The 26,130-nt window shown below is 61.5% G+C and overlaps 7 protein-coding genes across 7 annotated transcripts; 3 read left to right on the forward strand and 4 right to left on the reverse strand.

Moving 5' to 3' along the window:
* Positions 1–6: 6 nt before the first annotated feature.
* On the reverse strand, positions 7–585 carry PAN0_006d2945 (fms interacting protein; the record flags this gene model as incomplete). Its single annotated transcript, XM_014801587.1, has 1 exon — positions 7–585. One exon carries the CDS (start codon positions 583–585, stop codon positions 7–9), a length of 579 nt encoding a protein of 192 aa, XP_014657073.1.
* A 325-nt stretch (positions 586–910) lies between these two features.
* PAN0_006d2946 (spindle pole body interacting protein) lies at positions 911–3,541 on the reverse strand (the record flags this gene model as incomplete). The annotated part of the gene is made up of 1 exon (XM_014801588.1): positions 911–3,541. One exon carries the CDS (start codon positions 3,539–3,541, stop codon positions 911–913), a length of 2,631 nt encoding a protein of 876 aa, XP_014657074.1.
* Positions 3,542–3,645: 104 nt separating this feature from the next.
* PAN0_006d2947 (uncharacterized protein) lies at positions 3,646–3,990 on the reverse strand (the record flags this gene model as incomplete). The annotated part of the gene is made up of 1 exon (XM_014801589.1): positions 3,646–3,990. One exon carries the CDS (start codon positions 3,988–3,990, stop codon positions 3,646–3,648), a length of 345 nt encoding a protein of 114 aa, XP_014657075.1.
* Positions 3,991–4,271: 281 nt separating this feature from the next.
* On the forward strand, positions 4,272–11,795 carry PAN0_006c2948 (cysteine peptidase C50; the record flags this gene model as incomplete). Its single annotated transcript, XM_014801590.1, has 1 exon — positions 4,272–11,795. The coding sequence occupies one exon, from the start codon at positions 4,272–4,274 to the stop codon at positions 11,793–11,795; it is 7,524 nt and encodes a 2,507-aa protein (XP_014657076.1).
* A 695-nt stretch (positions 11,796–12,490) lies between these two features.
* Positions 12,491–15,631, forward strand: PAN0_006c2949 (adenosinetriphosphatase; the record flags this gene model as incomplete). Its single annotated transcript, XM_014801591.1, has 1 exon — positions 12,491–15,631. One exon carries the CDS (start codon positions 12,491–12,493, stop codon positions 15,629–15,631), a length of 3,141 nt encoding a protein of 1,046 aa, XP_014657077.1.
* An 819-nt stretch (positions 15,632–16,450) lies between these two features.
* PAN0_006c2950 (xanthine dehydrogenase/oxidase) lies at positions 16,451–20,824 on the forward strand (the record flags this gene model as incomplete). The annotated part of the gene is made up of 1 exon (XM_014801592.1): positions 16,451–20,824. The coding sequence occupies one exon, from the start codon at positions 16,451–16,453 to the stop codon at positions 20,822–20,824; it is 4,374 nt and encodes a 1,457-aa protein (XP_014657078.1).
* Positions 20,825–22,921: 2,097 nt separating this feature from the next.
* Positions 22,922–24,793, reverse strand: PAN0_006d2951 (uncharacterized protein; the record flags this gene model as incomplete). The annotated part of the gene is made up of 1 exon (XM_014801593.1): positions 22,922–24,793. The coding sequence occupies one exon, from the start codon at positions 24,791–24,793 to the stop codon at positions 22,922–22,924; it is 1,872 nt and encodes a 623-aa protein (XP_014657079.1).
* Positions 24,794–26,130: the final 1,337 nt, after the last annotated feature.

Consider the following 26,130-nt stretch of genomic DNA (forward strand, 5'->3'; position numbering starts at 1 on the left):
TGCCTTCTAAAAGCTTTCGAACTTGTCCTTGACTGCATGAGCAGCAGCCAGAAGATCCTTGAGCTCCTTCTCTGCCTGTTCGAGCTTGACCTTCTTGTCGTTGTTCTCCTTTGCCACGCCGGACCTGTCGATCTGCAACTCCTGCTTTTCCGCCTCGAGCCGTCTCCTCTCCTGCAACTCGAACTTGAGTCTCGCCAGCATCAGCGCATGTTCATCCTCTTCCGCGTCGGGATGAATCGCGCGGAACTCTTCCAGAGGGTGAAGTTGGATGTCCTGAAAGATGGACTGGAACTCTTGGCAGATCTTCACCTCGAGCTCGAGCATCGCCTGTTCGTATTTGAGGTTCTGCAGTGCCAGTCGTGCCGTATCGACTTTCGCTCGTTCGTCGCCAATGCGTGTCTTTTGTGATTGGACGTCCCTGTGGATCTGGCGGTTGATGCGTTTGAGCGCGGAGAAGTACGGCATGGAGAGGGTGAGAAGCTCCATTGCCTCGACTCGAGTAGAGCTGTCCGACTTGCGTTCGGATAGTGAGGAGAGCGCCTCCAGCACCCGCTTTAGCTCGGTTTCGGTGCGTATCGATGCCATGCTATCGTGATGTGTGGGCAGTCAAGGTCAAAGCGCGGTGAGAAGATGTCGACGTCGAGAGGATAGTCGAGTTGAAATCACAACTCCACCTCTAGCCCGCATCTCGGAATGAATTTCGGTCCAAGGCGCTACGCGAACGCAATCTCACACGACCCGACTTTTTCGCATCTTGCGCTGGCATCCTTGGGTTCTCACCTGCTTTCACGGCTGCACAACAGCGACACATGCTCAGCACGAACAACCGCTGACGCAGTCGACCAAGTGTAGAAAGATTCCATACAAATACAGAGTGGCAGTTTCAATCGCAGTGCGGCTTGGCACGGGTCTATGCGGAAGCGTTCTGATCAGCCAGCGCCGTCGCTGACGTGCTTGCCACCTCCTTGGTCGGGCTGAATGACTGGTACGAGTCGCCCCGTGGGCCTGAACCGTTCGACGACAGCGCTGTAGGCGAGCGCACTTCGCTTGCTCCATCCGCTTGTGCTGACAGCCCCGTCATTGCGACTGTGAGCTCCTGCACTTCTGCCTGGGCGCTCCTCATATCCGCCTCGGCGCGCTCCTGCGCAAGCCTGGCAAACGCCAGCCGCTGGTACGTGTGCATGCTCTGCACGAACTTCCTCCCGACCGGATGCTGACAAAGCCTGAGCAAGAAGTCGACCACTGCGTCCCTCACCGCCTGCGCGGGATGGAACAGCCCCGTGGCGATGGGGAGCAGCCCACCCGTATGCGGTGGGAGCAGCGCCAGCACCTCGACGATCTGCTCGTGCGTCATGACGCCCTGCGCAATCGTCTGAAAGATCAGATCCGACTCGCCGACGTGCAGCTTCTTGGCCCTGCGTAGACGACCGAGCTGGTGGGCGAGGTCAAAGCTGCGGATGGCGGGAGTCCAGCCGCCAAACTCGCGCACCTTGTCCGCCAGCAGCTGGTACGCGATGGTGCGACGGAAGCCCTCGATGCGCATCTGGTTCGACAGGATCTCGCGCATCTCGGAATCACGATCCGCATACACGGGACCCGACCCCAATTGGCCGTTGAGGAAAGGCTGGCATGCAGGTCCGAGCCAGGTGCGCCCGCAGAAATGCTCTTCGTGCCGAGCCACGCGCTGGACAAAGTGGAAGACGTACTCCTGCACGCGAGAACGGATGTAGCGCTCGCCATAGTGCGCAGCGATCGCACTCTGCAGCTCTTCCATGAAGAGTGTGTTGCTCGAGTCCGAGCGCGTGTCGTACTGCGCCGTGTTGGATCGATCGCGTGCCGATGCGCCACCCATGCTCGATGCCTTGCTAGATATCGGGCCGTTGCCGATCGCTGAGCCGATGCCACCGTTGCCGTTGGTAAGGAGTGCGCCGAATTGCGCCAGATCTGCGTCGGCACTGGTTTTGAGGTCTGTACCGGTAGCGGAAGAGACGCTGCCGAACGCGCTGTTCGAGCCTGCAGCTTCGCGCGGCAGAGTGGCCGATCGCTGCATGGCATGCGAGGGTGCATTGGTGGGCGTCGGAGCGGGAGCAATGTCCTTGGCCACCTGGATGCGACCCGTTTCGACATTGAGCAAGAGGTCCCAAGCATGAAGATCCTCGAAGCGTGGGTTGGTCACACCGGCAATGTAGCCAGGCACCGTTTCGAGCTCGTCGAGCGCAAGCAGGTTGGTGTAGGGGAAAGCGCGTGCAGCGAATCCCTGCAGCACTGCGCCGCATCCGGAGCCGAGCGCACAGGCGGCCAGAACAAAGCTGGCGACCAGGTGGGCAGGCTGACCGTAGCCGAGGAAGATGACGCGCTTCTGCGTGACGAGCGCGTTGAAGAGGATGATGATGGGGTGGGTAGACGGGCCGTTGATGTGCAAGTGCGGATGCACGGGTCCCGTGGGAGTGGACTGCGGGCCGGAAAAGGTCTGTATGAGGCGGATGAGCGAGTACTCTCCCACTTCCTCGGGGAAGGTGGTGAGCGGCACGCGAATGGGCAGCGGCACGGAGCGGTAGACGAGCGTGGTGTCGAAGAAGTGGGTGTCACGAGGCCTGTAGGCAGAGTTGGCTGTCGAGGATGCGATCCTCTTGTCAGGTATGGAGGGTACGCCTGCAATCGAGTTGGCGGACGAGCCCCTGCGAGCGCCAATACTAGGTCGTAAAGAGGACACGCTGAGCTTCTTCTTGATGGATTTGGTTTCGGACGAGAGGGTCGAGGTGCTGTTGGTACGCGGCCGAACCGAGTCCGAAACATCGGCATTGCTCGGTGTGGACCGTGCCGTTTCGACCTCTTCGATCTGTGCGGGAGCAGAGGCGGGCTGGTTGGAAGCAAGCGGATCGGCACGAGGCGTGGCAGCGAAGCGCTCCTCGAACAGATCGCGACGATCCGAGGCGCGGAGCACGAGCTTCTCGGCACGGCTGAAAGTGGGAGCTGACGAGAGGTCGAGACGGTTGATCGAGTCGTACAGACGCGCAAGGCAGTCCGGCCCAGGATCCTGAAAGTAGTCGTCGAGGGCGAGGAGGAGTGCAGGCTTGAAGACATCGATGAAGGGATGGCGGGTTCCGATGGCCATGGCTTTGACCATCGCACCACGACGCACGGTGTTGTCGTGTTTGGTGCGAACGAGGTTGATGACGTATGTGAGATCGTCGGAAAGCCAGGAGGATGGATCTTGCGAGCCCGAGGCGGAAGCAGAAGCAGAAGCGTGCGATTGAGACGAGCGGTCGTCGTCGGCAGCAGCATCTCGAAGCGCGGGGCGTTGGGTCCCTGGCGGTTTGAGGAAGAAGAAGGTCCAGTCCTCGGTCCTTGCGTGTACTCCATCCGGAAGCATGAGTTCTGCAAGCATGTGCTCATCGTAGCCGGAGGGAGCTGGATACTGGTACGAGAGGGTGGAACCACGGTCGATGTCGAACTCGGCGAGCATGCAAAAGGTGCAGTGATCGTTGGCGTTCCTGTTTGCGGGCGCATCACTGCGAGCAGCATCCGTGGTTGTGGTCATGCTGTGCAGCAGCGCACAGCAGCGCACAGTCGGGTACGAACGAGCAAAAGAGGGGAGACGTCGGCAGAGAGACGCCGGCTGATTGTGTTTAAGCCGTCTGCATTTCAGATTGGGTCGGGTGGGGCAAGTTGGGCCACGGCGCCGCTGGCTGCGCGCTCCGGATGCAACGTAGCCGGATGCACGGCGAATGAGGCGCCGTTTGTGATGGTGGAAGAGATGAAGAGGTGAGGAAAGTGAAGCCAGCCGTCAAATGTGAGGGCAGGGCCTCGGCGAGTCCGGCAGTGCAGACCGAGTGCGAGTCCGTGCGACGTGGGGAGCGGCCAAACGAGAGAGCTTTGCGCTGCGGCTGCACCCTGAACGTCCAAATCCGACACGCGTGCTGCTGTGTGCTGCTGCTTTGTGCTGCTGCTGCTGCTGCTGCTTTGCCCTGGAAATTTCGGAAAATTCATTTGAATGTTAGTTGGATCAAATCACGTGAGCAACTTGTACACGGTCCGCGTCGAGCAGCTCGAAATGGCCGAGGCGGAGCTGTGGAGGAGGAAATCATCATTGCAAGGCGCTCAGCCCGTGCTTCGTGGCCCTTGACTCTTCTCTTTCCTTCTCATCACCTTCATCGCTGTCTTGCTCTTCCTACATCACATCATCTTCTCGACCACCGCAGCTTGCCAAAAAGCACGGCTCCAAGCCTCGACCATCTCGGGCTTTGCATAGCGGCGCTCTCAAGACAAGCATGCCAGCAAGGGTGGCCGCAATGCCTGCTGCCGTCAGTAGCAGCAGCGCCCTGCCCGCCGGTAAGGTCGACGTTGCAACCAAGGTGGCTCCCAAGACACGTAGCGCTGCATCGAGGACCACTGCCACTGCCACTGCATCCAGCTCGAGCAGATCAGCAGCCACAACGTCCGCCACGTCCTCGCGCACCACATCTGGCACGGTCAAGGCGCGCACCGCTTCGGCCACCAAAGTAGCAGCTCCAGCTCCAGCCACAACACCGTCCACTCGCTCCACAAGGACCACCCCGGCCTCATCGTCGCAGCGATCCAGCTCTGTCGTCACCTCATCCTCTTCGTCGCGCGCTGCATCTTCGACCTCCCGTGCGACTTCAGTGTCGAAGCCCTCCGCCGCCGCCACCGCCACCGCCACCAAGCCAGCTCCGACTTCGAAGACGGTCAGGAGCACAGCAGCTGCTACCGTCCGATCCCGCACAGCCGCTTCGCCAGCACAAACAGCACAACAGACCGTCCTTCAGCAGTCATGGACAGAGGCGCAAGTTCTCGAAGCCCTCAAATTACCCAAGGAGGTCCCCGTCGCACTGCCGCACTACCTGCTCCTACGCCTGGGCACATCAGCACAAGAGCTTTTACTTGAACAAGAGCTCACAAGCTCTCCAAGCTTCGATCCCGTTCCGGAAAAGCTTGCCACCGCTCGATCCATCTACTTTGCCAAGCAGCTCGTCAATGCCGGCCTCTCGTGGCTCTCGCAGCTCGCAAACTCGGGCTGGTCCGCCAATAGCGCCGAGACGGCCTCGGAACTGCCCCATGTGCTAGCAGCCGCCCACACCTTCCGCATCGCCACACGCTTCCTCCTGCTCCCTCGTGACGTTGCCGGCACCGGCACGGCTGCAGCGCAAAAGGAGCTCGAAGTCGAAACCATCATCCTTCGCACCACCACCAAGCTCAAATCCATCGGGCTCTCCAAGGTGGCTCATGCCGATTGCCTATACCTCGCCCGCATCTCTGCGCACTTTCCGGATGCTGAGGCCATCGTGGCTGCGGCACCGACAACCTTGTTGCTGCCACACTTCACCCAGACAACCGATTCAGCGTCCGAGCCCTCGCCGGCTCGCATGTCGTTCTTGCTCGACTTGCAGTCCCACTCCGTCATCAAGGCTCTAGAGGCGGCTGACCTCGACTCGCTCGACTCGATCCACACAGATCTCAACCACGAGCACGGACCGTTGGCGTGGCAATTGTACGCTCGCCGATCCGGAGGCGAGACCAAGGTGCTCGACCGCGTCGCCTTTGCCGCAGAACGCGCCATCTCCAAAGCTCTCCAGCGGCTCGAGGCACCCAACAGCCAGGAATACCTGCCGCTGCGTACGCTCGCCTTGCAGCTCCTCGTCCAGGTCAGCGACATCGACCTCGCTGCCTTCTGGGAGCGCGTTGCACGCACAGGTGGGGCCGTCCTCAAGACTGCCCACAAGGACGGGCTGGACTTGGCTTCGACCTACGATGCCGTTCACGACGCCTTCGAGACCGTCATTGCCACAGCTGCGAATCTTGCCGAGCATGCCGGCGCCGAGCACAACAAGATGGCCGGCGACGGCTTCCAGCGTTTCTGCGAGCACTGGCTCAATTTTGCACGCAAGGCTGGAAGCACGACTGGCGTCGAACGGGCGACCGCTGTAATGGCAGGCGCGCCGTCATCAGCGCTCTCGAGCACCGTCAAGACGCCTGCAACTTCGAACGAGGTGATGATGGCCGAGGCGGAGGCGCCGGCAACCAGCTCGCCTCTCCAAGAAAGGCAGTGGAGCGATCAAGACCTCGCCAAGATCTGCGCAAAGCTCACAGCATGTGTGTTGGCTCTCGACAACGTGCTCGCTGGCAAGTCCGACGCCGACACGCAATCTCGGCTCGACGACGCCTGCAAGGTCTTGCAGCGCGAGCTTGGAGGATGGCCAACGACTGCCGCGACATCCTCTCAGATCAAGCTTCACCGCGTCGTGGATCAGATCCATCGTCGCTGCTGCACCAAGCTCGCAAGCCAAGGCTGCGACAGCAAAGGCCAGCCCAAGCAAGACACGGCCTCGGCTTTTCCCGTCAATGTCGACTCGCTCGCACGCGCCTGTTTGCAGCTCTTGCGCGAGCTCTTTGCTTGCTGCCAGCCGTCCACCTCGGCTTCTGCGATGCCGTCCAGCGAGTCAGTAAAGTCGACGCCTGCGCGGCCAACGTCGCTGCCAACTCGCGACGCGTGCCTTTTGGATCTCGTGCATGGACATAGGGTGCTAGCCAACAAGCTCTTCTCCATTTCGTCGTCGCGAGCGCGCGCCGAGTCACTCGGCGTGCTCGAGAGCTGCCATGCCCTCCTGCAATCCGAGCTGGCCAGATCGCTGCCCGCCTCGGTGCTGTCAGAGCAGCTGCGACTGCTGTGCACCAGCTTCTACAATCCAGGCGGCATGCTGTACAATGCAGTCGACTACGTCGAGGCTGCCAACTTTCTGCAGGGCGCTGTTGACTGCGACATCGACTCGATCGACCTCCTGCGATCTTCATACGACGGGGAAGAACAGCCAGAGGTGCAGGCAAGCTTGCAAAAGCGTCAGGACTCCCTGAACAAGAAGCTCGAGTACACGGCAGTATCATATCGACTCGGTGGCGACAAGGAGCGCGCGTTGCAGATGTACAGGAAGCTGGTCCTCTCCATTCCCTCTACCCTCCAAACCAAGATTGGCAAGCGTGTCAGTGACGCTGGCATCGAGCAATGCTTCAAGTCGGCGGAGGGAAAGAGCTTGGCCGGTTGGATCAAGGCTATCACCGACATGTCCGTGCACGAGCTCGGCTCCGAGTTCGATCTGGACGATCAAAAGCATAGTCTCGCACATTGGGTCCTGCACTCGGACCAACTCGAGACGAGCGTCAAGGGCGCGATCCTCGAGCAAGCGATTCAGCATCTCGACGCCCGCTCTCACCTTGCGAGCTCCGTCAAGGCGATCGGCAACATCCATCAGTGCTTGCTGCGCATCTATGATGCAACGCACTTCCCGCTCCGACGCGCCAGGACTATCGCTCGTATGCTCGAGATGGATGTCCTGTCGCACGCGCTTGCGCTGACAGAAGACGAGGTAGCTCAGATGGAAGAAGACGCGATCAAGTGCGTGGACAGTCCATCTCTTGGCAAGGACGAAGGACTCGGTCGATTCAAGGCACAGTACCGCTGCTCGCTCTTGCTGTCTACGGCTCTACACATTCGTCTGCGTCGACCTTATGAGAGCCCGGAAATCGTGGCAGAGAAGGTCGAGGCGGCTTGCATGTCTCTCAGCTCCGCCACGCGGGGCACGCCCAAGAAGCAGTCCGCTCAATCATCTCCGCGGCAACCTTCGAGCAGCTCGCCCAGGTCTGCGCAGGCAACACCAAATGCGACTCCAAGCACCCGAGCCTCAGCTCGTGGACCAAGCACAGCATCGGTGCGACTCGCCAACAACCGGAGAGCGCTTGGTCAGCGATCCGCCCCTCCGCAAAAGACTGCTGCCCTGCCGTCCGGCCCAACGACACCGCCGTCCAGAGGCAAGCCCGTCTTTGAGTCAAAGTCTACGGCAGTCTCACGTTCGTCTCCGCAAGCCAAGTCGCAGGCGAAGGAGTCTAGTCTGGACAACGCCAGGCAGTTCTGCCAGTCGGCGCTCACAATCTCGGAGGCCTTTGCGGCGCTGGCCTTAACGCAGTGCAGCGTGCACATTCTCAAGGTCGTGCGCCAAGCCATCCGACATTCGGACGAGTGTACGCCAGATGCGGACGAGATGCTGTGTCGCGCAGGTGTCGACCTCGCTCAGGCGTACCTACGCCTAGGTAAGACTCAGCGCGCCGAAGGCGTCCTTCGCTCCGCAATGACTCTGCTATCGGGGCAGACCTCGACGGGCTCGCCATCGACACAGCTGGTGGTGCTCACCGATCATGTTCGCTTCCGCTGCCTCATGACCCAGGCCGAGCTGTCCTGCCAGACACGGGATCTAGCTGGCGCCCAGGCACGGCTCATCGAGGGTCTAGCACTAGCAAAGGGACAACAGAAGGGGGACAAGGCGGTCTCTAGCTCGATGGAACGCTTGCTGCAGAGGGAGCGCCAGGCTCTTGCTTTTGCCGTCGCTGCTCGTCTACATGTGGAGAAGGGCGACCTGGCTTCGAGCATCGAGTCGATCACCCAGGCACTCCGACAGCTCATCCGCCTCTCGTCCAACCTCGCCAGCATCGCCAGTCGTACCTCGGCACAGAGCGACGGCCAGGTGGTGCAGGCGGGCCAGATCAGCAAGGACGCATCGGAAGCATCGAGCGACGTGGTGATGGACACCCCTGACAGCCAGGAGCAGCCGCAGCCGCAGCCGCAGGAGGAGCAGCTGCCCAAGTTCTGCGGTGCCGTATTCTCGAGCCTCTTTTGGAGAAGCTGCCGTCTGCTGCTCGAAAGCTACATGAGGCTCAGCACGTCGCACAGCATCCGAGGCTCGGCGGTCGAGGCCGAAAGCCTGGCTGGCGAGGCGGTCGACTTTGCCACCTCGATGCGCTTTGCCCTGCCGCTCGCTCGTGCCTTGGTGCAGCGGGGTGAGCTCCGGCTCCAGCTCAATCGCACCGAGCTAGGCCAGCAAGACCTGTCGCGATGCATGGAGGTGCTTCAAGAGACGTGGATTCCCGAGGTCGTCCCTCTGTCCTACGTTCAGGGCGACTGTCTCATGCGCATCGAGCAGCTCGGCGAGGCGTTGCGCTCGTACGCTACGGGGGAAGCTACCTTGCGCACACTCAGCTCTGCATTCGTCGAGGCCGAACACGCGTCTCCGTCGCCCAAGGCACAGTCACACCACCGCAGGAAATCGAGCCTCTCGAACTCGGCGTGGCAGCATCGAATGCGGCTGAGCCATTCAGCCACAGGCGCCGGCATGGACGTGGTTCTGCCGGACGTGCAGTCCAGGCTCTTGCAGAGACAGGCGTGGATCCTGCATCTGATGGGCGAGGCGGAGCAAAGCGAGGATGCAGTCGAAAAGGCCGCCGGTGTTTGGGACGGCCTGGCATCAATCGATGTGCGCGTCGATCAGTTCGTCCTTGAGGGCCGCATCGCACTGCGCAGGGCGCTTCAGCATCTCAAGGGCGACCACTTCTTCAGCATGCTGCCCGAAGCCGCCATCTCGATCCCAATGGTCCCCTCGGTCAGTGTCCGCACGCTGGCCGCGACAGCAGGCTCGAACCACGCCATCTCCGAGGAGACGGTGAAGGCTGCGTTCGACATGCTGACGCCCGCGGACTCGGCCTTCCGCGAAGCGCTCTCGTTGGGACTGCGGTCATCCCACTCGCTGTCGCTGCGCGAGGCGTTCGCGAGCCTCGCCCAAGTCTACACGACCCAGGCGGCGCTCGGCAAGAACGTCAAGATGGCTGCCAACGCGGCTGCCGCACTGCTGGATTGGGCCTCGAGCGTGGGCGTGCGCAGGAGCCTGCTCATGTCGATCGCGGCCAAGCTGCGAAATTCGGACGCAGGTCTTCAGGATCAAGACTGGCCCGTCATCACGGACGATCATGCGGTCGCGAGGTCCGCGCGTTCTTCAAGCGCGGGCATGGATGACTGCGATCAAGATGTACTGCCGAGCCGATTGGCAAAGCTCACGCTCAACGACCGTCCTCGCGCAGGTCGAGGCGAGCGCTCGAGTCGAGGCAATCCCTGGTCGGCCTTTTGGCAGTCTGTCCGCCTGCGCCATCAGGAAGCGCAGCACGATGCCGGATCTGCCAAGCTGTTACTTCCACGCAACTGGACCGTGGTCTCGATCTCGGTCCGCAGCACCGACGTCGAGAACCTCGTGCTGACCCGACAGCAGGGCGGCGGAGGCGCCGACGGCTGCTCTGCCAAAGAGGCGGTGCTGTATAGCCTGCCGATGAATCGACGCAGCAAGCGAGACGGCACCGAAGAAGACGAGGAGCACCTGACGCTCGCGGCGGCCAAGGACAAGCTCGTCGAAATCGTGCAGCTGAGCAACGACGGCATCCACGGCGTGCGCGACATCCAGGGAATGGAGGGCAGACGGCAGTGGTGGACCGAGCGCCACCGCCTCGACGACGAACTGCGCGACCTGCTGCAGGAACTTCAAGACACGTGGCTCGGCGGCTTCAAGGGCGTCTTTGCCGAGCCGATGCTGGACGACCGAGCTGTTGCCGGGCTGCGCGCGAGGTTCGAAAAGATCATCCGACGCGCCTGCTTTCCGACCGCCAACAAGCGTCCGACGAAGCTCAAGATGGACGATGCCGTGTTCGAATGCTTTGCCGGTCTGCCGGCCGACTGCACCGACGAGGATCTGGAGGACCTGGTGCACTATGTCATGGATGCGCTTCAGTTCAGCGGCTTCCAGGTGGCGGTGGACGAGATCGATCTCGACGAGACGGCGATGGATCTGCGAGGTGCGCTTGAAGAATTCCACGGCAAAAAGGTGCAGGCCTCGCCGAACAAGGTCAACATGGCGTACGTCGCGGCCGAGGAGGAGGAGGAGGCAAGCGACCATCACATCTTCCTGGTGCTCGACAAGGACACGGCGCCGTTCCCTTGGGAGTCGATGCCGATCCTGCGCGGCAAGTCGGTCAGCCGTATCCCGTCGATGGCCTTCCTGCAGGACCGCATTCAAATGGCGCCGGTCTTCTGCCGCCGGCCGGCAGCACAGCGGGATGACACTGATGACGAGGACGAGGACGTCGAGGCAAGCCCGCTGCAGAAGGGCCGGCACGGAGCGAGGACACAGAGTCGCTCGCCATCGAAGACGTCGCGCACGCCTAGGGCAGCCACGCTTGGGAGCAAGAGCAACGAGCGAGTGGACGACGGAAACTCGAGTTTGCAGAGCTCGGCGTGGCAGGTGGCGTTGCGCAACGGCAAGCTGTACAGCCTCTCGAAGCGCCGCACGTCGTACCTGCTCAATCCTGGAGGCGATCTGGTGCAAAGCCAGGAGCGTTTCGAAGGCTGGCTCAAGGGTCGCGCCTCGCTCGGATGGAAGGGCATCGTTGGCCGTCAACCGATCGTCGACGAGCTGCCTGAGGCGCTGTCAACGTCCGACCTGCTGCTCTACTTTGGCCACGGCGGAGCGGAGCCGTTCATTCGACAGAGCAAGCTGCGCGACCTGGAGCGATGCGCTGTCGCCATGCTTTGGGGCTGCTCGTCGGCCATGCTGCATGACAATGGCGACTTTGACCGCACGGGTACGCCGCTCAACTACATGTGCGGCGGCGCGCCGGCGATGGTGGGCAATCTGTGGGACATGACCGACCGCGAACTGGATTCGGTCTGCGAGGGCGTGTTTGGCCGACTCGGACTGATGGAGGCGGGAGAGCGCGCTCCGCTCAAGTCGACCGCAAGGAAGCTCAAGGTCGACGCCAACGGCATCCTCGTGGCGAGCCGAGCACCGACGCAGATGTCGCTGGCTCGCGCAATCGCAGAGTCGCGCGACGACTGCAGACTTCCGTACTTGACTGGCGCCAGCACTGTTGTCTACGGCGTGCCCGTCTACTGGAACGACGACGCCCTGTGATGCAAGCTCCTGCACTTTACTGGTCACATTCTCTTTGTCACATTTGGCGTAGCCGACTGGGCGTAGCGAGGACTCTTGAAATGACACTCTCGCATCAGATCACTGTTCTTCACCGTTTCCTATGAGCACGCAGCATGTGTGATCTTTGTTCATGTTGGGTGCTGCTTGGCGCTCGACTTGTTCGTCCTGCAGTGGGCATTGCCATCGAACAGATGGTCGCAGCGCCTTTCGACAGCCTGCCGAAAGCCTACGAAATGTTTGCCACAAAATGGGTGTCAAAAATCTTTTTTCGCCCAGCTCCCTAGTGTTAGGCCGGAAGGGAAGGAAATCGAGAAGAACGGCATCCGTGGAGAAATCTGCAGGCTGTATGCAGGGCGGCTCAAAGCTTGCAGGCTTGGGAGCTGCAGGAATTTAGGAGGCGATTAGCCGTTTGACACTTGCGCGCAGCAGGGTGGCGAAATTTGGGCTGAGTCGGGCGAGCTTTCGCTGCTGCTGCTGCACCCGGCTGTATGCCGCTGCTTCCGCTTCCTTCCTGCCGTTCACCTGCCCGGCCATCCCCTTCCCCCTCCCCCCTCTCTCCTTTCCCAAGCGATCGCCAATTCACACTCTTCACCGACCTTTCATTACGCAGCGACTGGCTCGCTGTGCTTACTGTTGGTCTCTGCGACGAACGATCGGCCTCGAGTAGTCTCACCATGCCGCCTCGTCGCTCTTCCCGGCAGTCGGCTGCGGCCGCAACCGAGAATGTGATCGTCATTTCTTCTGACGATGATGATGTCGCCGGCCCTGGGGCAGCCACGCCAGCCAGCGTCAGAATGACTCGAAGTCGCACCGCCAGCTCGGTGGCCACCCCTACCACTGCGCGTTCTTCGCGCACCAGCTCCACCTACGCCTCTGGCAGCCACACCCCTGCCACCTCTGTAGAAGATGGTGGCGACAACCAAGACGACAGCAAGTTTGACCTCGGTGCAGATGCGCTGCAGCCTGGTCGTCGCACGGCGGCACCCCTCACTACCAGAGCCTCCCGATCGGCTTCCCTCAAGACGCCCCTCAAAGACGAGGTCAAAGCGGAAGCTTCTCCGCCCGCCACTAGCGACTCTCGCAAGCGCAAGCGCGCTGTGACTGCTGTGAAGGGCAAGTCCACGTCAACTGCGCTCACAGACGAGACTGAAGCGGACCAGCCCGCCCGCCGAAAGGGGCGAAGCTCCACTGCCTCGAATGTTGCCATGAAGGCCAAAGATGCCGGTGGCTTCCTGGACGATGACCCCGAAGGCCTGGACGCCTTCTTAGAGCAGGAGTTCAGTCAACTTTCGTCCTCTAGTCGCAAGGTCAAGACGCCCGCCAAGGGCAAGGGTCGCGCCCAACCTCAAGCCAAGAAGGAAGAGGAGAGCGACGATGCTTTCGACGAGATCCATCTCACACCACGGTCGCGCCGCATTCCCCGTCGAAGCGCCTCGTCTGGTAAGAAGGAGCTCAAACCCTACATTGACGAATCGGACGACGAGATCGACGGTCTCAAGGACGAAGACAACGTCAGCGCGGGCGGCGACGATTACGAGGACAGCCTCTCGCTCCTGGAGGAGATGAGCAGCGACGACGAGCCCCTGTTCAGCAGGATGCGCTCCGAACGCTCGAAGGCAAGTGGCAGTGCCGCCCAGGCTGGCCCAAGCACCTTCGCTACGCTCGACGACATCAAGTTCGACTCGGACGAAACCGAAGACGACGACGACTTTCACCCGCGCGGCAACAACTTCTATGCAGAGGACACGCAGTACGAGACCGAAAAGCAGCGCAAGGCACGCATTCGCAGCGAACGTCACCAGGCTCGCCTCAAGAAGGTGGACAATCGCACGCAGTACGACAAGAACGCCCAAGCGCTCCACAAGCACCACCCGCAGCTCAAGGACGTGTGGGAGAATCTGCAGAAGACGGTGGCAGTCATCAAGCCCGAAGAGGCCGAGCAGCCGGCTGGCCTCAACATCAAGCTGCTCCCGTTCCAGCGCGAGGGCCTGTACTGGATGACGCGCCAAGAGCAGGGCACTTGGAAGGGCGGCATGCTTGCCGACGAGATGGGCATGGGCAAGACGATCCAGATGATCAGCCTTATGCTGTCGGACCGCAAGAAGCCGTGCCTTGTCGTGGCGCCGACCGTGGCCATTATGCAGTGGCGGAACGAGATCGAGCAATACACCGAGCCCAAGCTCAAGGTGCTCCTGTGGCACGGACCCAACCGCACGCAGAACCTCAAGGAGCTCAAGGCCGTCGACGTGGTGCTGACGAGTTACGCGGTGCTGGAGAGCAGCTTCCGCAAGCAGGAGTCGGGCTTCCGGCGCAAGAACGAGATCCTCAAGGAAAAGTCGGCGCTGCATGCGGTGCACTGGCGACGCATCATCCTCGACGAGGCGCACAACATCAAGGAGCGCTCCACCAACACCGCCAAGGGCGCCTTCGCCCTGCAGGGCGACTTCCGGTGGTGCCTGAGTGGCACGCCGCTGCAGAACCGTGTCGGCGAGCTCTACTCGATGATCCGCTTCCTCGGCGGCGATCCTTTCGCATACTACTTTTGCAAAAAGTGCCCTTGCAAGTCGCTGCACTGGTCGTTCAGCGACAAGCGCAACTGCGACTCGTGCGGCCACACGCCGATGCACCACACGTGCTACTGGAACAACGAGATCCTCAAGCCGATCCAGCGCAGCGGTGCGCAGCACGGCGAAGGCCGGGACGCGTTCCGGCGTCTGCGCATCCTGCTGGAGCGCATGATGCTGAGGCGAACCAAGCTGGAGCGTGCAGATGACATGGGCCTGCCACCGCGCACGATCGAGGTGCGACGCGACCTGTTCAACGAAGAGGAGGAGGATCTGTACACGTCGCTGTACACGGATACGACGCGGAAGTTCAGCACGTATCTGGACCAGGGCACGGTGCTCAACAACTACTCGAACATCTTCACGCTGCTGACGCGCATGCGACAGCTGGCGAACCATCCGGATCTGGTTCTGCGTTCCAAGACGGGAATGGCGTCGAAGCTGCTGGGCGATGCTCAGTCCGAGATTCACGTGTGCCGTCTGTGCACGGACGAGGCGGAGGACGCGATCATGTCGCGATGCAAGCACATCTTCTGCCGCGAGTGCGTGCGGCAGTATCTGGACGCCGACATTGAGCCGGGCGCGGTGCCGGACTGTCCGTACTGCCATGCGACCTTGTCGATCGACCTGGAGTCGGAGGCGCTGGAGCCGCCGGAGAGCACGATCCGGATGAACGACTCGGGTCGCCAGGGCATCCTGGCGCGTCTGGACATGGACAAGTGGCGCTCGAGCACCAAGATCGAGGCGCTGGTGGAGGAGCTGACGCAGCTGCGGAGCGAGGACAAGACGATCAAATCGCTCGTCTTCTCGCAGTTTGTCAACTTTCTCGACCTGATCGCGTTCCGGCTGCAGCGGGCGGGCTTCCAGATCTGCCGTCTGGAGGGCAACATGTCACCCGAGGCGCGCAATCGGACGATCAAGCACTTTATGGAGAATCCGAACGTGACGGTGTTCCTGGTGTCGCTCAAGGCGGGTGGCGTTGCGCTCAACCTGACCGAGGCGTCGCGAGTGTACCTGATGGATCCGTGGTGGAATCCGTCGGTGGAGGTGCAGGCGATGGACCGCATCCACCGACTGGGACAGCATCGACCGATCATTGTGAAGCGCATGGTGATCGAGAACAGTATCGAGTCGCGCATCATCGAGCTGCAGAACAAGAAGAGCGCGATGATCGAGGCGGCCATCGGCAAGGACGACGGTGCGATGGGCAGGCTGAGCGTGTCGGACCTGCGCTTCCTGTTTACGCTCTGAGCGCGCGGGCGACCGACCCTCACACACAAGGGCAATTGTGGTTACGCATGACTTTTCCTATTCGTTGCAAATCAAGGTTTTGGTCCCGAACAGTGTAGCTTTGCGGAATGGCTTCCGTGTGAGGATGAAGAGTAGGCTCAGGGTGTGAGTTGTGGTTCTGGCATGGTCACATGTGTGTGCGTTGGCGAGCGTGTGCGTGTGCGAGTGCGAGTGTGAGTGTGAGCGTGTGGGGCAAGAGAAATTGTGGGGACCGGCGTTCTCCGAAGGCGCCCACAAGGCACACATGCATCCGAGATTTAATCGCGAAAAGCCAAAACGCTGATTGGGAGCCAAGCGAGTTGTGGACCCCACCTTTTCCTTCGCTTTGCGCCTTTGACGGCCGTTCAAGTGCGCGCGCTCGGAGTTGGCCGAACCGCAACAAAAGGACGGCTCCTCGGGAGGAGAGCAGCGGGCGGGCGAGAGCCTAATCCAATTTCCATTTCGCGTGCCTTTTTGTGCTGCGCTTATCGGCTTGCCGGCTACTGCTGCTGCTGCTGCTGCTGCTGCGTGAGGTGGCAAATCCAGGGCTTCCAGCAGCTCAAGCCAGCTAGACCAACTCGGACCACCCTCGTCCCTCCTGTACGATAACCATCCCCCCCATCCCCCCTTCCTTGCCTTCATTCCCACCTACATCGGTCCACCCTCGCTTTCGGACGGAATCGCATTTCGTGCTCTGGAACCACTCTATACCCCCGACCTTTTCCCCACTCTGCCCAGGTCACATCGCACAACACCTTCTACTGGCGCACACGCTCGCTCCATCGCCTGCAATTATCCATCATGCCCGTGCCCGTCAGCGCCACCAAGAGCGTGGACGGCTTTGAGCTGCCTGCGCAGTTCGCAGAGGCGTCTAAGCTCGTCTTTACCGTCAACAACACGCGCTTCCAGCTCTCGCCGGCCAAGGGCGACGACCTCGACCTCACGCTTCTCGAGTTCATCCGCAGCAAGGGATTCACCGGCACCAAGCTTGGATGCGGCGAGGGCGGATGTGGCGCATGCACCGTCGTGGTGGGCAAGTATGATTCGGCCCACGCATCTGGTGCCTCCTCCTCCTCTTCCTCAGCGTCCAAGGCTCCGTACAGGTACAAGTCGGTCAATGCATGTCTGCTGCCGCTCGTCGCAGTGCACGGCTGCCATGTGCTCACCGTCGAGGGCATCGGCTCCTCATCCAATCCCCACCCCATTCAGGAGCGGATTGGAAAGCTCTTTGGATCACAGTGCGGCTTCTGCACGCCCGGTATCGTCATGTCGCTCTACGCCACAGTCAGGAACGGATACGGTCACCTGACCGAGGCCGACATCGAACACTCGCTGGACGGATGCCTCTGCCGATGCACTGGCTACCGTCCTATTCTGGACGCCGCCAAGTCGTTTGCGACCGTCAAGAGCGACAAGAACGGCGCATCTGCGTCAAATGACACTAGCGACGAGTCGGACGAGGCAGAACCGTCCACTCCGCCCGAGGCTGACCTCATCACCCGCACCCCCTGTGCCAAGGGCGCCGACTGCTGCATGGTCAACGGATCCAAAAAGGGATGTGCGCCGTCCACATCGCCATCGCCCGGCATCTCGACCACGGCTCAAGCCATCCAAAAGGTGCTCGACCCCAACCAGTTCAAGCCGTACGACGCGGCTGCCGAGCTCATCTTCCCGCCATACCTCGCGAAGGACGCCTTCGATGCGCAGGACCTCGTCTTTGTCGAGCAGCTCCCCGAGTCGGACGAGCTCGATGGCGAGCCTCAGCAGACCAAGGCAGACTCGTCAGCGCGACAGGTCTGGCTGCGTCCCGGCTCGCTCAAGTCGCTCGTCGAATGCATGAAGCTCTACGGCCTCGACGCCGGCGGCAAGATCCGAAGTGGCAACACAGAGACCGGAATCGAAGTCAAGTTCAAGCATCTCAAGTACTCGGTCTCCATCTTTGTCTCGGATCACATTAAGGAGCTCGCCTTCTACCGTTCCGAAGAGCGCGGCATCACCGTCGGCGCCAACCTCAGTCTCACAGATCTGGTTAACAATCTGCGCGCCGAGCGGCCCGCGGGTGCCTACGCCAAGCAGGTCAAGCGCGCCATCCTCGACAACCTCGCCTACTTTGCCTCCAACCAGATCAGGAACGTCGCCACCCTCGCCGGCAACATTGCTACCGCCTCGCCCATCTCGGATCTCAACCCCGTCTGGGTCGCCACCGGCGCAGAGCTGTCCTACATCGATGCGGCCGCTGGCGAGGTCGACGAGAAGAGCGTCAACATGCGCGACTTCTTCCTCGGATACCGCAAGACCGCACTGCCTGCCGGCGCCGTCATCACCAAGCTCTTTGTGCCCTGGTCGGCCGAGGCCGGCAGCGTGGTGCAGGCGTTCAAGCAGTCCAAGCGCAAGGACGATGACATCGCCATCGTCAATGCCTGTCTCCGCCTCTCGGTGCGCGATGACAAGATCCTCGATGCCACGCTCGCCTTTGGCGGCATGGGCCCCACGACCATGCAGAGTGTCGAGGCGCAGGCGTTCTTGGTTGGACAGCAGTTCAGCGCGCCAGAGACGCTGTCGCAGGCGCTGCAGATCTTGGCCAAGGACGACTTCCCGCTTTCCTACGGCGTCCCCGGTGGCATGCCCGTCTTCCGCAAGACGCTTGCCCTTGGATTCCTCACGCGTCTCTGGGGTCTGGCTGCACCCAGGCTTGGGCTGCCCAAGCTCGCTGCGGCCATCGAGGCGCTGCCCGACCTGGAGGAGCTTGCTACGAGCACCGTCGACAGGCCTGTCACCAAGGGTCTGCAGGATCTTGAGAACGTCGCCATCAAGCAGCCCGTCGGCGACTCGATCCCGCATCTGTCGGCCATGAAGCAGGTCACGGGTGAGGCGGTGTACATTGACGACATGCCGCCGGTAGCCAACGAGCTGCATGCCGGCTTTGTGCTCTCGCAGCGCGCGCACGCCAAGCTGCTCAAGGTCGATGCCGCCGAGGCGCTGCGCATGCCCGGCGTGGTCGACTTTATCACCTACAAGGACATCCCTGCTGGCGGCAGCAACATTTGGAACCCGCCCTCGATGGACGAGACCTTCTTCGCCGAGGACACCGTGTACACCGTCGGCCAGATCATCGGCCTCGTCGTCGCCGACACCAAGCGTCATGCCCAGGCGGCAGCGCACAAGGTGCACATCGAGTACGAGGATCTGCCTCACATCCTCACCATCGACGAGGCGATCGAGGCGCAGAGCTTCTTCAAGCCTCGTCCCGTCATCCACCGCGGCGACAAGTCGGACGAGGGCTGGAGCCAGTACGACCACGTGCTCGAGGGCGAGACGCGTATGGGTGGTCAGGAGCACTTCTACCTCGAGACCAACGCGTGCCTCGTCATTCCAGGCAAGGAGGACTCGGAAATCGAGGTCATCTCGTCCACGCAGAACCCGTCCGAGACGCAGGTCTTCTGTGCGTCGATCCTGGGCATTCCGAACAACCGTGTCGTCACGCGCGTCAAGCGTCTCGGCGGTGGCTTTGGTGGCAAGGAGTCGCGTACGATTGCGTTTGCGGCGCCGCTTACGCTCGCGGCCAAGAAGCTCGGCAGGCCCGTCAGGGTGATGCTCGACCGCGACGAGGACATGCTCACCACGGGCCAGCGACATCCGTTCATGTGCAAGTGGAAGCTCGCCTTCAGCAAGGACGGAACGCTCGAGCGCCTGCATGCGCGCGTCTACAACAATGGCGGATGGAGCCAGGATCTGTCGCAGGCCGTGCTGGAGCGCGCCATGTTCCACATCGACAACTGCTACCGCATACCGCACCTGCATGTCGAGGGCTACATCTGCAAGACCAACACCATGTCCAACACCGCCTTCCGCGGCTTTGGAGGTCCGCAGGGCATGTTCTTCACCGAAGACTTTGTCCACAAGGCGGCAGCGGTGCTCGGCGTGCGGCCCGAGGCGATTCGCGAGAAGAACATGTACCAAGAGGACGACGAGACCCACTTTGGCCAGAAGCTCGTCGACTGGAACGTGCCTACGTTGTGGCAGCAGCTCAAGGGGTCTGCTGATTATGACGCCAGGCTCAAGGCGGTGGAGAAGTTTAATGCCGAGCACAGATACCGCAAGCGCGGTCTGGCGATGATTCCGACCAAGTTCGGTATCTCGTTCACCGCGATCTTCCTCAACCAGGCTTATGGTGTTGTGCACGTGTACCATCATGATGGCAGCGTGCTCTTCTCGCACGGCGGTACCGAGATGGGGCAGGGTCTGCACACCAAGATGGCGCAGGTGGTGGCGACCGAGCTGGGCATTCCGGTGTCGATGGTGCATTTGAGCGAGACCAACACGGCGCAGGCGTCCAACACGTCGGCGACTGCCGCCTCGGCCTCGTCGGATCTGAACGGTATGGCGCTCAAGAATGCGTGCGACCAGATCAATGCGTCGCTCGCCAAGTTCCGCGCGGAGGTGGCTGCCAAGGGGCTGAGTGGGGTCGAGGCGTGGAAGGATGTGGTGCACATGGCGTACTTTAACCGTGTGCAGTTGTCGGCGATTGGACACTATAGGACGCCGGGTATCGGGTACAATTGGTCGGATGGAACGGGGACGCCGTTCTATTACTTTACCCAGGGTGCGGCGGTGTCCGAGGTGGAGCTGGATACGATTACGGGTGATCATCGGATTGTGCGTGCGGATGTGCACATGGATATCGGGCGTTCGATCAATCCGTCGATCGATGTGGGTCAAATCGAGGGCGCCTTTACGCAGGGCTTTGGACTGTTTACGCTCGAGGAGACGCTGTTTATGAACAACGGTCAGCTGGCTACGAGGGGCCCAGGGAACTATAAGATCCCTGCGTTTTTGGATACGCCTAGCGATATGAGGATCTCGTTCCTCAAGGTGCAGGATCCCGGAAATCCAGCGGCGGCGAAGCATAACAAGCATCTCGGCACGATTCAGTCGAGCAAAGGCATCGGCGAACCACCGCTGTTCTTGGGCGCATCGGTTTTCTTTGCGCTCAAACATGCGATTGCTGATGCGAGGAGACAGTATGTAGGGGATGAGGCGGAGGGCTTTCATCTTGTGGCGCCGGCGACGCCCGAGAGGATCAGGGTCGCCATTGGAGATCCGCTGGTCAGGCTGGCACAGGAAAGTACTCCGCGTAGGGAGGGAGAGAAGAGCTTCTTTGTCGCCATCTCCTGAGCTTGATCAGATGATTAGGTGTGGTTCGGAATGTATCATTGATTGTGTGTAGCAGCGCCTCGTCGTCATTTCTTGAGAGGAACGAGATGGTTTGTGCATGGCGTGGTTGTGCGTGCAGTCGGGCGTGCGTGCGTGCGGATGCGACGAGGCAGGGAGGCAGGGAGGCAGGGAGGCAGGGAGGCAGGGAGGCAGAAAGGCAGGGGCGAGGGTGAGGGCGAGGGCGAGGGCGAGGGCGAGGGCGCTGAGATGGTCGTCTAGTGGCGAGAACAAAGCCGGAGAGGATCAGAGTGGCGGTCGGCGACGCGTTGGTGAGGTTGGCGGACGAAAGCTGGCATCTTGGAGAGGAGAAGAGCTTTACGTCGCCATCTCTCGAGCCTCTTGAGCTTGATGAGCTGGTTTATCCGTTTCGATTGGAACGCAGTCGGGGTGTACAGTCGGGTGGGCGTGCGTGCGTGTACGGCTGGCCGCGACGAGGCAACTCACGGGCGAGCGCGCCGAGATCGTCCGTATTCCGCCTGCCACGTCGCGCCGAATCGCAGTCGCGCACGTCGACGGACGGATGGCCAAATGTCCGTCTGGCTCGCCATCCCGTCCCTGCGCATCGGTTCTACATGGTGTTCGTGGTGCGCTGCAATGCGCGTGGAATGGTGTCGAGTCGAGCGTGCTTGCGTGTGTGTATTGCTGCAAGGAGGCAGGACGTGGGCGAGGATGAGATGGTTCGTCGCCGCCTGCGACGCTGGAGAGGATTCGCCAGCTTCTCAAGGCTCGTCACGAGCGAGTTTTGTACTGTGCAGCGTCGGAATGCAGGTCAAATGGGTGTTCCGTTGGGCGTGCGTGTTCGTGGGCGTGGGCGAGGACAAGATGGACCACCTTGTAGCACCCACGACGCTGGAGCAGGACCAGAGTCGCAATTGGCAATCCTTTAACCAGGACGGGTGAAGAAACTTGGCTGCTGGCGGAGTGAAAGCCGTTCTTTGTCGCGATTCCTTTGCGAGTGCTTAAGCCTTGTGTGCCTGCGCTTGCTTTGCACCCTGCAGCTACTTTTGCAACCACTTGAAGCGCGCAAGCTCTTAGGGATCATCGTCATCCATTTGCATTGATAGAAACATGGGCGTCTTGCAAGGCTTTCGACATCCCGGGCCGTTCTGGCTGTGTGGTCATCGTGACTGGGCGGCAAGGCGGATCTTGGGAAGGTGGAACCTAGCACACAGTCCCTAGGTCGCATGCTGACCGAACCTTTTTATAGCATTCCGGTTGCTGACGCTCTGCACGGGTCTTGCCGCCTCGGGCTCGCACGTGGCTACGCCGCACCGAATCCTTGAAACGAGCTGGATTGTGTATGTTCTGGTTGGAATGCGCGTGGAATGGGCAACGGTCGGTCGGGCGTGCGTGCGTGCCGGCATGAGGAGGTAGGACATGAACAAGGGCAAGGGCGGCGAGAACGTCCATCGTCTATATCCGAGTCTGCCACGATGTACGCTAGGACGCTGGCAGTGCAGGCGGCCAACGGCAGAGAGTCGTACGAGCAAACAAGCCTGTTGAGCCAATACGAATGAGAGATGGCTGTGTGCTGTGTACACATTGTGCGAGTGCGAGCTAAGCTCACCAAGTTAGAGGTCCGAGCAGGAGGTGCGTGCATTGCACGTGTAGGTGTTTGGTAGCACGGCCTCCAGAGCCGTACGGTGCCGAGTACCATCGGTGGGACGTAGCCCGTATGCGTGCGTACATGCAATGTGCAGCTCCCGATGCAGGTACCGCGCGGAACGAGTAGCCACCAAACAGGTCGTGAGTGCGTGGGAATGCGAGACGAACACGCGCAGCCGGTATAGCTTGAACGCCGACGATGGGTCGAACTAAGACCATCAACACTGTTGATTGAGGTCCTGCGATTGATGGCGACACACGATGAGGCGCCTCGACCCACCAACAGGAAGAAATCTCAGCAGGGTGCCTGCTTTTTCGACGCGCTGCAAGGGATACGCCTTCATCCCGCACGACACACGCTGGCGATTGTGCAGTCGAGAAACGCTACGAATGGTATTTGGAAATAGTACATGTGATACAGCCGGATCAAAACAACTTGGACGCAGACCTTTTCTAAGGGCGCACGGGTGGGGAGAGGGGGCTTTCGAGCTGGCTGAGTGCATGTACGGCCGAAGCTCTCCTCGACCCTGGCGCCGGCGGGGGGACATAGAGACTCGAAATGGGGGGTAGGGTGGGTCTTGTTGCCGGCGAGCTTGACGATGAGCTGGACGACGAGCTTGACGAAGGCAGTGGTGCGGCCTCTCTTGCTACAAAGCGGGCTACCGAAGCCCCGGGGCCGCCTTGCGCTGCTGCGTCTGCGTCGAGCTTGGCGATGCCCAGGCCGAGGGCTGAGAGCTGCGGGCGGTCAGAGTCCTTGGAGGGGTAGTAGGGGGTGTCGGTGGTGGATGAGTTGGGGGTCGAGTTGCGGGTGCTCGAGGTGGCGACGGAGGACGACGAGGAGCGCAACTGCAGCGAGGGACGTTGTCGGTCCGACTCGGCAGCGAGGGGTGAGAGACGCGGACCGTCGGGGCGGTAGTGCGGAGCGCGGTCGTCCTGCGACCAACGCGGCTGGGAATGCGATGGCACCTGCAGCTGAGGTGGGGGGTACGAGCGCGACTGCGGCGCCAAGCGCGATAGGCTTGGCAGCGGAGGCGGTCCTCCCATCCCACCTACGGGGGGGCTGCGACCCGCGGGGCTGCTCATCGGGGGTGCCGAGTGCGAAGCATATCCGTGCGAGTGTGCATACGCAGGAGGGGCGGAAGTGGCACCAATCGGGGGCAGCATCTCGCGCTCGCCCGACTTGTCCGCATACGCCCTCATCGGCGTCGGCCTGACCGGCTGCAGACTCGCATCGCTCCCCGGCGACCTGGACGACGACAGATGGCGACTCTCGTACTCTCCCGCCGCATAGCTCTGTCTCCTTGCCGAGACCAACCTCTCGTCGCCGTAGTAAAAGTCTTCGGGCGACTTGCGTTTCTTGGCGTGCTTATCGCTCGCCTTGCGCAGCTTGTACTTCATCCCCCTATCGACCAGCGCATCCATGAGCACCGACGAAGCCGACAGTCCGGGGTGTTTCCTGCGCTCGTGCACTTCGAAGGCATCGCTGTAGACCGAAGCGATCTTGAAGATGCGCACGCCCACGCGGTCGAAGAGGTCGAAGCGCAGACGGTATACGCCGCGGTTGCGCACGCCGAGCTCCTTGAAGACAAAGAAGCTCTGGTCCTCGCGCGTGTCGATGCGCGAGTTGAACGCGCTCTGCAGCGTGTCTCCCACGAGCGGCTCGATTCGTCGTGCGTCGGGCAGACACTCGTCATTGGGCGAATCGCCGCGTACGAGCTGTGCACGAATGAACACTTCCGGCAGCGAGAGCAGTTGCTCGTCACCACTGCGGTCGAGCAGAAGCTCGCAGACGGGTGGGGGGTCGATGGGGATCGAGCGGGCGGTGCGGAGCGACATCTGGCTGTTGCCGACAGCGAGACCGCGTCGCGGCTGTTGGCGGATGACGAGCGAGAAGCGCGGCTCCTGTCGACGCTTGTCGCCATACATACTGAGTGCTTGTGTGACGCTGGGCAGGACGAGCCATTCGGAGCGACTCGGGAACCCAGGCGTTGCATGCGCGTGGTCGGGCGTGGCAGCTGCATGCTGCGAGCGGTGGCGCTCCGACGGCCTAGCTGCATCATGCGGCGAGGCAGGCGCCGAGGTGCGTGCCCATTCGTCGCGCGGTGCCGATCGGTGCTGTGGATATCGTGGCAGAATCGGCTGGTGTTGGGGGTGGGCAGCGTATCGCGAGCGCTCGTGTGCATAAGCATCGTACTGATGCTGTGCACCGGCGTGCGGGTGGTTGTCGGTGTGGGCGGTGGGCGAGGGGCGATACGAAGGCTCCCAGGCGGCGTCGCGAGGGGCGTAGCGAAAGCTGCCTCGGTCCGAGTCGTGCTCATTGGCCATTGGATCTTGGCGCCCCGAGCTGAAGGGCGAGTGGGCCCAGCGGTGAGGCTGGTGCGTTACGCAGAGGGCGGTAATGGTGAAGTCGGTTGGTCGCGCGCTTGCGACCTCGCTGGCGGAACGGTCACGATCGATGCGTGGTCGAGAAACGTCGACAGGTGATGGCGACCTCAGTGTGGCGATCGAGGTTCAAGACGTCGGTAGGGTGAGTGTCGGAGCTAAGGATGTCGTAGGATGGTTGGCCTCCAAGAGAGATCGTGTATGAAGAGGCGAGAGTGTGTGAAGTTGGTGGTACGGAAAGAAGCCAGCTAGGGTACCATGGAGAGACAACGAGAACGACAGAGTGGTAGAGAGAGAGAGAGAAAAGAGAGAACCCAAACAAAGCGTCAAGTGAGCATGAGACGGGAGCCGGACCAAAGTGGGGTATCTAGCGTGTACCAGCCGAAAGCTGGTAGTGGTACGTGGTACAGCGACTGAAGCGGCGAATGGAGAGCTGATCCATGGCCGTCGCCGCCAGAAACCAAATGTCTGTGCTAAGGTGATTGCGGAACGGACGGCGAACAAAACGAGCTGTTTCTGCCAATGTACCAGCTGTGAGAATGAGGAGGATGAGATAGGATGCAAAGAGCAAGGCTGGGCCTCGGTGGAGGCCGAGACGTCGACTCAAAGGCACACGGGGGAGGGGAAGGGGGGTCCAGAATCGGCGCCCGGCTGCGGCGGAGCGAATGGAACACCGGATGCAAGGGTGTCCCTCGGTGAGGAGACAATGGTTGAAGGGAGGAGGGAAGGAGGAGGGGAAGAATCAGGCGGAGTGCATGAAGAGAGACGCCGACGGTCCCGGAAAGGATCCAGGCCCTGGGGGGCTTTGCCGGAAGTGAAGGCAGCGTGGCATGGCGGAGTGTTGGCGGATGTGCTGGGGTGTACCAGCGATTTGGTACAAGCAGAGTGTCTCGGCATGGCTCAAGGATGGATTGGAGGCACGAAACGCCGGACAATGGGAGCGGGAGTGGATGGTGCCGCTGCGTGGAAGCGCCAAGGTGGATGGGAGGAACGAGATCGAGGCGAGCGGGCGGTGGCGGCGAACCACGGAGGGAGGTGCATCGGGACGGCGGACGCGAACCCCAGGGAGCGCACCGACGACGACCCGAGGGACTGTAGCTGTCAATGTGCCTGTGTTCTGGCTGGCTTGACAGGTGATCACCATGCATCGTCGAGTGGTGTGGTGAAGCGAGCGGCAGCGCACCCGCCACTGCATCGAGGCAGCGGCGGCGGACAAACAACGAGCATGTGGCCCCGCCCAGCCGAGTGCGATTCTGTGGGCAGGGACCGGGGGGGGGGGG

The sequence above is a fragment of the Moesziomyces antarcticus genome, assembly GCF_000747765.1.
Source record: "Moesziomyces antarcticus DNA, scaffold: scaffold_v10006, strain JCM 10317, whole genome shotgun sequence".
NCBI classification, from domain to species: domain Eukaryota; kingdom Fungi; phylum Basidiomycota; class Ustilaginomycetes; order Ustilaginales; family Ustilaginaceae; genus Moesziomyces; species Moesziomyces antarcticus.